At 44.4% G+C, this 14,634-nt stretch overlaps 1 protein-coding gene across 1 annotated transcript in view; it reads left to right on the top strand.

The window, feature by feature from the left end:
* Positions 1-14,412, top strand: part of agbl4 (AGBL carboxypeptidase 4) — a gene marked incomplete at both ends in the record, with an annotated part of 348,196 nt that extends 333,784 nt beyond the window's left edge. The window contains 3 exons of the mRNA XM_079996677.1: positions 2,130-2,292; positions 13,794-13,887; positions 14,304-14,412. Coding sequence (XP_079852803.1) covers positions 2,130-2,292; positions 13,794-13,887; positions 14,304-14,412 — 366 coding nt within the window. The remainder of the gene's footprint in view (positions 1-2,129; positions 2,293-13,793; positions 13,888-14,303) is intronic.
* Positions 14,413-14,634: the final 222 nt, after the last annotated feature.

Consider the following 14,634-nt stretch of genomic DNA (forward strand, 5'->3'; position numbering starts at 1 on the left):
CACACACGTACGCACCCACGCATGCACACACACACACACACAGATGCTTATGGAAATGTCAGTGATTGTCAGTGTGGACAGGTTAAACTGGTTGGACTGGTCGGATTAAACGGTACCTTAATAATGTGTCATTTTGTGTGTGTGTGTGTGTGTGTGTGTGTGTGTGTGTGTGTGCGTGTGTGCGTGTGTGCGTGTGTGCGTGTGTGTGTGTGTGTGTGTGTGTGTAACTTGTCTGTACATGTGTTGTGTGCACAGGTAAGTAATAGTCCCCTATATCCACCTACCAGCTGCTGAAATACCACCGCCACTGCTGAATTTATTTTATTTTTTTTAAGAGTAGAGGAGAGGATAGGAGAGGAGAGGATAGGAGAGGAAACGAAAGTAGAGGAGAGGAGAGGAGATGAAAGGAGAGGAGATGAGAGGGCTCCATCTTATCTCTTTAGAAAGTAACGTTATATTATTTTGCCCTGTGGACGCTTCATATCTGGGTCAATTCACACACCTGTGAGTGAATGAATATAAACAAGAAACTTTGCCTGATCGTGTCAGCACAACGATTATAACAACAAGCATCGTGTAGATGTCAACAATGAAGCGAGCAACGCTGATCATGGATTCAGGATTATCATTTGGCAAAGGGAAAACAGTCCTGCAACTTCACGTGAGTATCGCACAGTGATGTTACAGCAAATGCAATTATTTGATCGCAATACGTAAGGAAACATGTGAGAAATAAACAACAATCTTCCTGGAGACGGACCTTACTATGCGCGAGGGCCACCGTGATGGGTGAAAGCTGTCAATCTCAAAGACAACTGACAGATTCCCTCACCTGCCCTCTCTCTCCTTCCCGTCTTCTTCTTCTTTTTCTTTTTTTTCTACTTTGGAACAAGTGCCCCAGTTAAGAAATTGCTGACATCCTCCTCATACATATTATATAGACAGGATTCCTTAAAATAAACGTCATCGCATATTCACCCTTCTGTGGACCGATCTCGGAATTGACAATTTTTGGGGTTTTGAAGTGCACCAGGAACATGGTCCTCACTTACTGTACCAGGTGTACTCAGACCTCACTTTGATACCAGTACAATAATGCGTGTGTGTGTGTCTGTGTGTGTGTGTGTCTGTGTGTCTGTCTGTCTGTGTATGTATGTATGTGTGTGTGTGTGTGTGTGTGTGTGTGTGTGTGTGTGTGTGTGTGTGTGTGTGTGTGTGTGTGTGTGTGTGTGTGTGTGTGTGTGTGTGTGTGTGTGTGTGTGTGTGCGTGCCTCTGTGACAGCTGGCCTAGGGGTCAGTTCTTTGACTGGGCTGTTGTCCCCGTGCCAATTCAGCACAACTTGCAGCCCAGTGTAGCAGCGGTGCTGAGTCCCACCGGTGGTCGCCAAGTCTGCATTTCAGCACAGCAGCCCTCACTGCGGCACAGCAGAGTGACATTGAATGGAAACTTTTTCTACACTCCTCCCAAGACATCATCATATTTTGTATTAAAGCTGACATGTTCAAACTAAAAATAGTTGCCTTTTTTTTTTTTTTCTTTTTTTTTTTTGTCCTCCTCCAAACTTTCGCAATTTTTACAACCGGTGCTCTGTAATGACATTGTATCATCAGCAAGTGTAGTAGAAATTCAGAATTTGAGTTGGTCTGTGTTATTCCATAAACACACTGTAAGACACTGAAGAAACCAATCACATTTTTCTATGATGGAAGAAACCATTTTGACAACAGCAGTTTCACTGTGTGTTTTTACCTGCTCTGAACATCACTCAACCAGCACTGACCGACTGCTAAATATTAATGCAATTTACAATTCATTCCAAAAAAATGTTATTTTGTATTTTATTTTCAGCACAAGACATTTATAAAAGAAAAACTACATGAAAAAACAAATATATATTAACATTGAATTAATTACTTAAAAAATGAAAGTATGATCATCTTCCAACTGATGATTTCAGCAAAACACATAGAGCTCCATAGTATATATAAAAATGGACGATTAGAGAAGAAGAGTAGAGGATGTTGGAGCCAATACATCGATCAAGTGACTGATTTTTTACTGATTTTGTGTATGATTCTCTCTTGACTGTGGTGTTGTGTGTTGTGTTGTGTTTGGCGTGTGTTTCCAGTCCAACACATCATTTAACCGCGACTCTGTGAAGGCTGGTACGGGCCGGCGCTTCCTGGGCGGTCTCCTCGACGACACGTCCTACTGCTACACACTGGAAGTTTCCTTCTATAGCTACATGGCGGCAGGCAGCGCGGCCCCTGTCCCGTACACCGAGGAGACCTGTATCCTTCAACACTCACCTGAGTGTGTGGGTTCGTGTGTGTGTGTGTGTATGTCCAGGAAAATGATAAATGTCAATGATGAAGATGGAGACCAATAAATATTATAATATAATAATATTATGTTCCATAGTGTACCCTCACTCTCTCTCACCCACACCCACACACGCACACACACACACACACACACACACACACACATACACACACACACACACACACACACACATTCACACACCCATTAACCACCCCTCAAGTTCAAGTTCAAGTTCAAGAGATTATTAGTCACAGCCACTGGCCTATCGATCTCTCAATCATTGGAGAAGTCATTATTTTAGTGTGTGTGTGTGTATGTGTGTGTGTGTGTGTGTGTGTGTGTGTGTGTTTACAGGGATGTGTCAGGTCCTGTGCAGCCACTAGAGAACCATGTTGCTCTTTTGTTGCATCTTGTTCTGATAGATAGGCAGTGACAGAATAGGGATGAGATAGCTGCGTCCATTGATTTAATTTACAAAGGAGAGGTGAGAAGTCTATGTGTGTGTGTGTGTGTGTGTGTGTACGTGTGTGCGTGTGTGTGTGTGTGCGTGCGTGTGCACGTGGACTTAAGCGTGCATGTGGGTGCTGTAACAACAAACAAGATGAAAAATCTGTTTAGTGCTTAAACACTCACACATCCATCGACATCCAAACACACACACACACACACACACACACACACACACACACACACACACACACCACATACACACACACACACACAAACATATCTTACAGGATTCAAGGTTGCAGGCATCTTAATAGAGAAAGAAGAGGAGTTTTCTTTCACTTGACCTTCTCCGGGAGCTGAAAAACTCCAGAGAACTGGCCAACGCGTCTGCGATCCCGCCGATAAAGTGAGGTGGGGATGGAGGTGGAGGTGGAGGTGGAGGAAGGGGAAGCGGAGAGATGGAGCCCAAGATGCAGAGAGCCAGATAAGAACCCTACATATTTAAAGTACATACTTCCCCGTCCACTTCATCCTGCAGTTCAGGGGCTGAATCCCCTCCCCCACACGCAGCCCCAGTGCCCTCTAGTGCCTGGAGGCGGCATTGGACACAGCTGCATGACGAAAAGTTGGAGAACGTTCAAACAGGATCTTTGTCATTGATCTCTGAAAGGAACAGGGAGGTGATGGGGTTTTGGTGTTGGGGACGTAGATGCAGTTTGACAGGAAATAGAGTGGTATTGAAAGCCTTTTGTGAATTTAGTCATAGATAGATAGATAGATAGATAGATAGATAGATAGATAGATAGATAGATAGATAGATAGATAGATAGATAGATAATACTCAGCATAAACACTCTGAAGTACATTACACCTCACCACACATCACATTTTGTGATTTTTTAGATATTGTCTTTATTTTCGGGTCTTTGAAAACTTGATGAGGTGACAAACCAACCTTAAAATTATCTTCTTGGCCCCACCGACAATTAAGTTAACACATATTCTGGTATGTACAGTATGTATGTATATCATTTAGCTGTATTTTTTTAGTTGTTAAAGCAATGGCACTTCCACCTTTTCTGAACTAAAAATTCAGCAATAACTAATTAATTCAAGTAAGAAAATAGACATGAATAATAATAATAGTTTATCCTCTGTACATCAGAGGCCTGAATGTATGCATGTGTAGAGGGTAGGGACAGTCATGTTGTGTGTGTGTGTGTGTGTGTGTGTGTGTGTGTGTGTGTGTGTGTGTGTGTGTGTGTGTGTGTGTGTGTGTGTGTGTGTGGGGTGGACAAGGGTGGGCGTGGTGTTTCATGAAGGTCATATTGGAACAGTTACTCTGCTCAGAGGGAGGACCTCCTTGACCTTGTGTCTTGTGTGTGTGTGTGTGTGTGTGTGTGTGTGTGTGTGTGTGTGTGTGTGTGTGTGTGTGTGTGTGTGTGTGTGTGTGTCGTGGGGGTAACAGCAGGGTATTGAGGCAGCACAGGGACCCAGTGTAGAGTGGAGATTGGGGTCAGACGGGTTGAAGGAACCGACCATGTCGCTTTTCACGGCCCGGCAGCCTGCTCGATGGAGCGTGCAAATCATCAACAGAGACCTTTAGCATCTTGACGCCCCCACCTTTCCCACCTGACTCCATCAGGACACACACACACACATGCACACACACACACAAGCACTTTAATGCCCATAAAACGAATACATGACAAATAAATAATAACATGGGCCCCTGAACGCAGCGACCTTCCTTCCCCAAACACAAGAAAGCCTCCACCTCCACCCCTTCCACCCACCCCTCCACCTCCACCCCTCCTCCTCCTGTCCCCCTCCCCTCCTACTGCTGTCACTGGTCGCTGCCAAAATTGAAATCTTAACCTTTCTTGGAACCTTGTCTTTTGTAACAGTATGAAGGGCCTATGAACACACACCAGTGTGTGTGTGTGTTAGTGTGTGTGAGTGCGTGTATGTGTAGGTTTATAAATGGCCCGGCCTCCAAGGGATTTTTCCTCTCCTTTCCCACTTCACTCCATTTCTCCTCTCTCTTCTTTCCCTCTCTTCTTTTCTTCATACCTCATTTTCTCTCCTCCACCATTGTTTTCCCCCTATTTGCCCTGTACTTTTTTCTCCTCTTTCCTGCTCTCTTCCATCCGAAACCTCCGTCTCCCTCTCCTTCAGTCACCTTTCATCTTCCCATCATCCATCCAGAGCATAAAGGCTCATTATATCATCTGCTCAAGCTGAGAATCCTCTTTTTCGAAACAGCTGGAACAGCCTCCACGTTCCCTCTTTCTCCTCACTGTCCTCTAATCATGTAACACCTGTGTCTGTTTGTGTGTGTGTGTGTGTGTGTGTGTGTGTGTGTGTGTGTGTGTGTGTGTGTGTGTGTGTGTGTGTGTGTGTGTGGTGTGCTTATGAGATTGTGTATGTGTGTGTGACTTTGTGTCTGTGTTCTACATTCTACATTAACTTTGCTACATTAACTTTACATTAACATTAAATTATCGTTGCAGTAATATTCCACCTTGAAGAGACTGATGACTGTCTCCACGTTATTAAATTTCCCTCTCATCCACTTTTGGATGCGTCTACAAGTCCAGGCGGTAAAGTAGAAGCACTTTTATCTTGTGTGAGAGGCTTAGAGTGAATTGGTTCAAGGTTGAAAGAAACTGGGATCTTGTTCAAAACTCAGCTTGGTGCTATCCATTGTGTGTGTGTGTGTGTGTGTGTGTGTGTGTGTGTGTGTGTGTGTGTGTAGTTGGATTTGTGTGAGAGTGTGCTTGTTTGTGTGGTCGGGTGTGATAACCTGTGTATATGTGTGTGTTTTTCATGGGTTAGAGTGCACTCACTGTGACTTTCAAGACTTTTATATTCCATTCATAAGAAGTTTGAACATGCCACTCAGCTTTTTCTAGCTTCGCCCTGTGACCTTCCATTGGACCTTTCTACTTCCTTGTCCTGTATTCGAATGACGGGCTTCTGCTGCACTTTTGTCTGTCTCACTGAACAAGTTTGGCATTTCAGGAAAGTTACAAACAGATGGTGCTGGTTTCAACAGACCCCTATGGCAGCGGCGGCTGCGGCCGGGGCTGCGGCCGGGGCTGCGGCCGGGGCTGCGGCCGGGGCTGCGGCCGGGGCTAGGTGGCAGCAGAGTGCTTGAATCCTGAGGTGGGGGGGGGTTATTCGGGAAAGCTGTAATTAAATTAAGCCTCTTTCCGACTTGCACTAAAAGCCGTAAAACCACTGGAAATTGTTCCCTATTGACGCCATGTGAGAACCGGATCCGATCTAGATGTTCTGTAAAAGTCGTTCCCTAAATCCACCCACCCTTGACCTGGTATCATTTGGGAAAATGCCGGTATGGTTGTGAAATGGAAGTATGTAGGAAGTATGTATGGAGTGTGTAGGAATGGAAGCAGTAACATTGCTGTAAAGTAGGGGTGGAGCCGAATCAAAATAAAGCACAAATCGTGGGTTTTTAGGAATATTTATTTCATACAAATATTTAAATAATGATTTGGTTTCAACATTCGGAAAAATGGAGAGTCCGATCCGAACCGTGGAGCTTTGCTAGACAGAAAAAGAAAAGAAGAGAAACTGAACCATGTCCAGTCTCTACGGAGACAGGTCTTTATATTCTGATATTTTATTCTATTTCTACTTAAAAATGACACTCAGACCCTAAACCTTTCTTTTACAGCTGTGGTGCGACCGTGCACTGACATCGGGACCAAACACTTTGTTTGCCTGCCGGCTGCACCGCAGCTTGGTGGGTGCAAGCTGACAGGGAAGAAATAGAACGGGCGGAGAAAGTTCCTTCTCTGGAGGCAGAGAGTGTACAGTAGAGTAAAGGATAGGCTTACTTTTTTTGCCTTATTAAAATATTGGGTCCTATCATTTATAACGGACCATAGCACAACCTCAAAGAACGCTTCGCTATTGAGAAACTTACCTCTCTTCTGCAGTGTCTCACTGTGCTTGAATGCAGTCCAATCAGGAAAACATCTCAAACAAGAATTCTTGAGTCTTAAAAGAATATTAAATCTCTTTTTCAGGAAACTCATTATAATCACACATTTATATATTGCGATTTGAACATGTTTTGAATAACAGTAATATCACATTTTTATTTCTGGCAAATTCTGCAGCACATCTTAAGCATAACAGTGGCTACATCAGGTTGCCAGTGTGAAGCGACACAACTTCCTGTTTCTAGTCTCTTGCATTACCACGGATGTAGCCAAAACAGCTGATTTGTGTGCAAAACAAAATACACAGCTTATAACCTATACATTCTGATAATTGTGAGCTTCTTGTCTTTTGAAAAGGAGATTTAATGTGTTTTTAAGGTCAAAGTTTTGACCTGTTGTGCTGCATTTGCATGACGAGAGGAAGGTTTGTCCATCCTATCTCCACTTCCATGTCATCCATGTCATGTGTCTTCCTCTACTATAGACAGCAGGCTTATGAAAGGTCTGTTAGGTGAAGAGATATATGGGTCTGGCTTTGACTGTTGGCAGATGTTCAACATTACACACATAGCACACATAAGTGTTATGCACACACAAATACGATACACACACACACATACATGCATAAGCACACATTGTAGCTCACAGCTCTTTTCATCTGTGTGAAATGTCTCTGACAAGGCAGTGACACCCAAACACACGGCACTCTCTGACAGCGGGACTCCATCGGGGGCGTACGTGAATATCAGAACTGCCAATGAAACATTGTACGCATCACCAATCCTGACACCCAATGGACAGCCTTTGACAAGTATGCAAATCGTTTCACTCGCGGGCAAATATGCTCCGCTACCACCAACATCACACATCAAACATCATATCACACAGGCGTACACAAATTGGTACACACAAATGGACATGTGCTACTTTCCCTGCAATGTGTGCTTGTGCATGCCGGCTTGGGTACGGGTACACAGTACACGGGTACACCTGATAGTTCTCCAGTGAACCTCAACATGTTTTGGATGTCTCTATTGGTCTCTAAGCGTAATTGAACCTGTTCCTGAATAATCGGAATAATAAAAGGACTTTGGAAGATAATGCCAGAAAAGATCATCACAAAGGATGATGTGCCACAATCTTTTTTTGGGTAGGGAACGAAACAGGCTAGAAACAATGTCTCTCCTTACCTTAGAAAGTCCTCTCCCAAGGGATGCAAGATAACTCTCTTTACCCTTTAGGAGGGGAGAGGTCAGCAACATAATTGAAGGCTGTGACCCAAACAAAGCTATAAATAGTACCAAAAAAGTTTGTATTGCTAAGGTCCATCCTTCCTTTGTGTAGATCACTTTGTTCCAACTGTTCTAGTGAAGTTTTACATAGTTGCTGCTACTGTGTCTACTGTAGGTATTACTAGTGTCTGGGGATTTTATTTAAGTGTGCCTTCCCAAGGCATGAATCATTTTTTGGACTGGTCTTCAGCCGTACCATATATAATAACTAAATATGTGACATTCTCCAACTACCTCCTATTTCACCTATCAGCCGCATACATGATTCATTCAGAGTTCCAGAAATGTTTCCACCTGAAGGTCCCTAACCGCGCGAATAGGAACCAGCTTGTATTTATGTTTGTCTGCAGAAGGATGTCTGCAGACAAAGTCTTTGAATATGATTGGGACTCTTTTGGAGACAAACCACGTCCCTCTCTGTTTGATTGTTGTTGACCAGCCTCTTAATTAGCATTGCTGATTAGCTCTCTACGTGACATTGCGGTGACAGGACCTGCCAGAGCGATGTATTGATGGCTCTGATGTCCCCGACGTTCGTCCCCTTGTTAAATCCCATTCTACCTTGACAACATCCCACTGTCTTCTCATCCCTTTTGTCATTGGGGGACCTCTTTGTCTTTCAGGTTGCCTGTCTCCCGAGGTGCGAGAGGGACACGGCAAACAGCTGCAGTAAACAAATCACGTTGTCCATTTCCTGGTTGTCTCACAGTGCTGTCTGTTGTCAGCCTCTACAGTGGCACGCCCTTGAGAAGTGCCAAAGACCTCCTATCGATTAGACAACACCAGAGTGTGTACTGAGATATTAAAGAGCACGACAAATACCTTGGTGACAGGAAGACGTGCCGCTGACATCCTGCAGCATCCTCTGGAGAGCAACGACAACCAGGTAGAGGGCCGCCACGACCTCTGCAGCTCTGGATATCTATTCACCAATATAGTTTGAGAGGGCCCATGGAGTCTTTAATCCAGTTAGTAGCTATTACAAAAAGATGCGATGGGAATTTAAAGTCAACGCGTTGTCCGTTGCAGTAGGCTCTGGTGGCAGTAGAGAGAGAGAGCTGGTCGTCTAGTAATCTAAAGGTTGCTGGTTCGATCCCAGGCTCCTCCTGCTAGCATGCTGTAGTGTCCTTGAGCAAGATACTTAACCCCTAATTGCTCCTAATGGCTGCGTCCGTCGGTGTTTGAATAATTGTAAGTCGCTTTGGATAAAAGCGTCTGCTAAATGACTAAATGTAAATGCAAAGAAGAGTGCTAGACAGCACACAAACATGGCTGCACACAGGGCATCAGAGCTTGTGCCGAGGAGGAATTGCTGTTGATGGTGGTTGAACCGACGAGAGTGCCGAAGAGGGGAAAAGGAGCCGGTCTGTCGGCCCGTTCCATGCAGAGACAGGAGAGGGGGGGTTGGAGTTACGTCCTGCTCAGCATTTTAATACAGAGGAACTTACTGAACTATGGAACGGAGTCACAATGTGTAATTATTCTCCCTCATTCCAAGATTCTCTAAGAAACTGCACATTAATACCAATAAAACGTTACCTTTTATTTGTAAACTGAACTTTACAAAGACCCTGTTAATTTACAATAACATCACCAAACCTGAGTGAGCTATTTGTGTATTCTATTTTGTCTCTGCATCAAAAAGTAATTGGTAGACTTTGAATTGCACATCTGACTTGTGCCAATGTGACAATGTTGGCCAAATTTTTCAGAAATGAGAAGACAGAAAAACGGGGATCTTCCATTGCTTTCAATGCAATTCTTCAAGGGAATGTAAATGTGTGAATGATGTAATGTACGTTGGGCTGAATGCACCACCCTCTGCAGGGCCCGCCTGTCCTGAGCAGTACAGTTCCCAAACCAGGTAGTGATGTTGCCTATCAGGATGCTCTCTACTGCTCCAAAGTAGAAGGTTTTGAGGATCCTCACTGAGACCCGGAATTTCTCCAGCTGCCTGAGGTGGTAAATACGCTGCCTCGCCTTCCTTACCACCAGAGTGTCTGTTTGTAAAGTCCATGTTAAGTCCTCCGTGATGTGGACTCCCAGGTACTTGAAGCTGCTCACCCTGTCGACAGAAGTCCCAATAATCACCAAGGGCGCGTGCCTCCTCGGATGATTTCTCTCCTATATTCCGCAATCAGCTCCTTAGTTTTGCTGACGTTCAGGAGGAGGCTGTTGTCCTGGCACCAGAGTGACAGGTCAGCCACCTCCTCGTGGTAGGCCTTCTCGTCCTTGTCGGTGATCAGGCCCACCATGACAGTGTCGTCGGCTAACTTGATGATGGTGTTGGTGCCGGACCTGGCCACACAGTCATGTGTGTACAGGGAGTACAGTAGGGGGCTGAGGACGCAGCCCTGGGGGGATCCTGTGTTCCGGGTGAGGGAGCTGGACATGTGCCTCTCCACCCTAACCACCTGGGGCCTGGCTGTGAGGAAGTCCAGGATCCAGGCACACAGCGGAGTGTTCAGTATAGAATATATGTTCAGGATAGAATGAATGATAATGAATTTTCAATCAGGGGACCTAATGTGTGTCAAAATTAATGGTCTAAAGGACACCGTTTTCCTAGTTCTTTTATAAGTAAGTGAATCTGCCAGTCCATTGTAAATCATAAGATTTGACTATGGAAGCCAGTTGGAGTGACTGGTGGTTCAGGACAGGTTGCCTACTGTATAACCTCCTTTTTGGGTTTCCTTGCATGCCAAAAATGATGCACAGTTGAGCAGCTGATGTTCTCTGGATCTGTTCAGCTCCACCTGCCGTCACCAGCCAAGCTGGAGCCCTCTGACTGTTTACTGGCTCACACAAACACATGGCTTCATGCTGCAGCGGCAGCCCCGTACCGGGCCTTTTTCTGATTGTCCGGGCAGCAGGCCAGAAGCAGCCAATCAGGGCATCCTCTGTGTCTCCCAACATTTGTCCAATAGATGGAGTTCTCCGCGGAAGCCACCCGTCTATCACTAAACTTCCTGTAGTAGACAGTGAGTCGTGACAAGCCAAGCTGAGAGGCCATCTGCGCATGGTGTGGTCCAGGAGCTATTTCTGTCACAGAGCCGGTCTGGTCCGAGGCATCGGGGCTGGCGGCGCTAGCTGACGATCAAAGAGGAGAACCGAAACACCCCAAAACTTTTCTGAGGTCAAAATAGAGATGTCAAGTTTACCAGTGTGTGTGTGTGTGTACGTGTGTGTGTGTGCGTGCGTCGGTGTGCGTGTGCATGTGTCTGTGTGTGCGTGCGTGTATGCATGTGTGTGTGTGTGTGTGTGTGTGTGTGTGTGTGTGTGTGTGTGTGTGTGTTTGAAGGCAGTTTATTTCTGCATCAGAGAGTGAGCTTGATTTTTAACACCTTTCCCTTCAATAATTCCAACACTGATAATGAGATTTGTATTTAGTTTTCTCCTTTATACCATACATTCTTACGTTTAATCGAGGCCCTTTATATAAATGCAGCTTTAACTGATAACTAGTAATGATTCTGGCAATTGAGTGAAATTATTATTTTATGTTCTGGGGTGTGTGTTGTAATAAACAGCAGACCTGGGTTTTAGCCCTTGTGTTGACAAGCGTAGAAGGTTTTTGGTCAGAAATATACATTTCAAAAGAAGCACACACTCACGCACAGACCCCCGATCACTTATACTTTCACCTATTCTACTGTATAGTCTTTTTGTGTCAGGTTATTTGTAGGGTCCTTCCACTTCAGTTAAAGGCCAGAGTACCTCCACCACTGCACACACACAGCGGTAGTCGATGTGGGCTGATGCAGACAACCAGATGGGGTGTAAACACAGAGTCTGAAGTCGTGTTGAGAGCGTTGCCATCCACCTGCTGGGTGAAGAATGAAGACCCACAGAGACACTTAGACACATACACACACACATGCACACACAGACACACACACACCCACCCACACAAACATGCAAATACACCCTCAGAGGCAAAGGTGACAGACTGGCAGAAGTGTGGATCGCTCATATATTCAGTCTTAACCTGCAGGCAATACCCCTGAGTGTGTATGTGTGTGTGTGTGTGTGTATGTGTGCGTGCGTGAATGCGTGCGTGCGTTTGGGTGTTGTTGTGCGTATGTTTGGCTTGTAAGAGTCATGACAGAGTAAGCGGGCCGACGTCCACACCCAGACAACCCATTTAAGCCAAAGATTGATGGTTTAAAAGTTAACAGCTTTGGACAATAGCTTTTCACCCATATAGCAACTAAGATTTATGTGGAACAGGTCATTTTTTGACCATCAGAAAAAATGGAAAAATAAATATAAAAAACAACTGTATTGCCTTCCTGATTTTATTTGTTTTTGTTTTTTTATTTTTTATTTTTTTTGTCTTTCTGTGTAGGCCAGTTGTTTCAATCATTGGGCTCGTGACCGATAGACAGCCTGGGAGGGTGACAGACATCAACAAGGGAATGACAGGGGAAGGTGACAGATTATGTCTCTGTGTTGCTCCATCACCAGCCTCAGTCTGGTGAAGAATGGAGGTAGCCACGCTAAACAGCAATGCTCCGAGACAGGGGGAAACAGCTATCTGTTCTGTGATTGAACGGGGACTGATAGATGGATGGACGGAATGATTGTGGAAGGATGGATGGATGGATGCTAGATGGATGAATGGCTGATTGTATCATGGTAGATGGGTAGAGTCGATGGGTGGATAAATGGGTGGAGCGATGCATCCATGGATGGACGGATGATGGGTAGATGGGTAGGCGGATGCATGTATGGATGATGGATGGATTTATTGTGGAAAGATCAATGGATGGAAGCATGAATGGAATAATGGTATATGGGTGGATGCATGGATGGATGGATGTGTGGACGAATAGATGGATGGATGGATGTATATGTACTGTGCTGATATAGATTATCAGATGACATGGATGCAGGTGATGGTTGACTATTAAATCGGTTATTATTTTCATGATTCTGTTCACACAAATCACATTTTCTTGTTTCTCTTTTTCTTCTGAACCATCACGTGGTGTTGGGAAACAGCTGGTTTCCTGAGTTTTCCATCCTCTTCCTCATCGTAGCCACTTTGCCTTTATAACCAGTTCCATCGGCCTAATGATCAAAGACTTAGGCGCAGCGTTTGCTGAGGCAGGGCTGTTTTATAAAATTGTTGAAGTTATTGATATTGCTCCTAATGTTGTGTGGGCGGATTGCTGAGGAGGGTAATGTGTGTGCTCATGCCCTTTGAATTTCAATAAGCCCTGAGCAATAAGTAATCGCTGTTGTGTGATTCATGCCAGCCACATGCATTTGGCTGACGAGACTGAAATGGTGTTGATTTGGCTCTACTTAGCGCGAAGCACTGTGTGTTGTACCGAGTGGATTTACGCTGGCCATTTTTCCTCAGCAGCCACTCAAGTTATTTACCGCCACTCCCTTGCTATGTTTGGAATAGAGGTGGGGAATTGTACGGGCTCTTTGTACCGCTTTATTTTATACTCGTTCAGGATCCTCGCAGAGATTTAGTGATTTGAGAAAAAATATATATTTGGTTGTGTAACACAAAGATCGCTCCACCAGAGACATTGGAAGTGGTAAATCTCTGCGCTCTCCGTGAGGCCGTCACACTATTTGTAAAGATGAGTTCTTTATGTTGCTGAGTTTCATTTAGTGACTGACTCTGCAGCTTATCATCTGAAGTAAGCAATAAGATAAGAGAAGAGGAGAGAAGGAAAAACGTGATTAATCCCGGTGAGGAAATTCAGGAGTCAGCCTTAACCAGCTCCTCATCAGACATGAAGCTCGGCAGGAACGTGGCCAGAACCTTCCTGGATTACTACAAACTCAACAACCTGATAAAGGACAGCAGGCCCGCTCACATCCAAAGGTAACCAGTTAAACACATCTTTGTGCAATGGACAACAGCATAAAAAAATCAGTGTAGGTGATTGTGTAAATCATTTAGTATTATCTCCTTTAATCCACAAAATAAGCAATTGTGTCACTTCCTTCTATCTAAGGGCGTTTCTTTCGTACCTTAACTTTTTTTTATTCTGCTGCGCTCGTACAGATTTTTCTTTTCATAAATACAAAATTGTTCCAGGGAACGCATCATTATGTGGATGATTATCATATGATAATAATAATTTTCTTCTCCCATTTTTCCAAACTTCGTTTATCGGCTTTATCAAACACACACACACACATATATATATATATATATATATATATATATATATATATATATATATATATATATATATATATATATACACACACACACACAATATTTTTGTTTTTCAGCTCTGAGGTGGCATCCCAGACGGGCAAAGCTAATGTGAGGACGAGCCCAGACGATAGAGGGAAAATGGACGCCGAGGAGGCAAGGAAGAGCCAAGGCATCAGACAGTAGGAGACAGACAGACAGACAGACAGACTGACTGACAGACAGACAGACAGACAGACAGACAGACAGACCGAGCCTGAACATTTATAAAACGCAGAGCTGTGTAACAGAATCATCCTTCACACTTCATTGCCTTCGGAAGCACCACATCTCCCCGGCCATAAAGACTTCTATCTCCACATCTCACACTCCTAGAACAATGGAACGCGCTGTTCACAGGACCACCAT

This window comes from Zeus faber (assembly GCF_960531495.2).
Source record: "Zeus faber genome assembly, chromosome: 1".
NCBI classification, from domain to species: domain Eukaryota; kingdom Metazoa; phylum Chordata; class Actinopteri; order Zeiformes; family Zeidae; genus Zeus; species Zeus faber.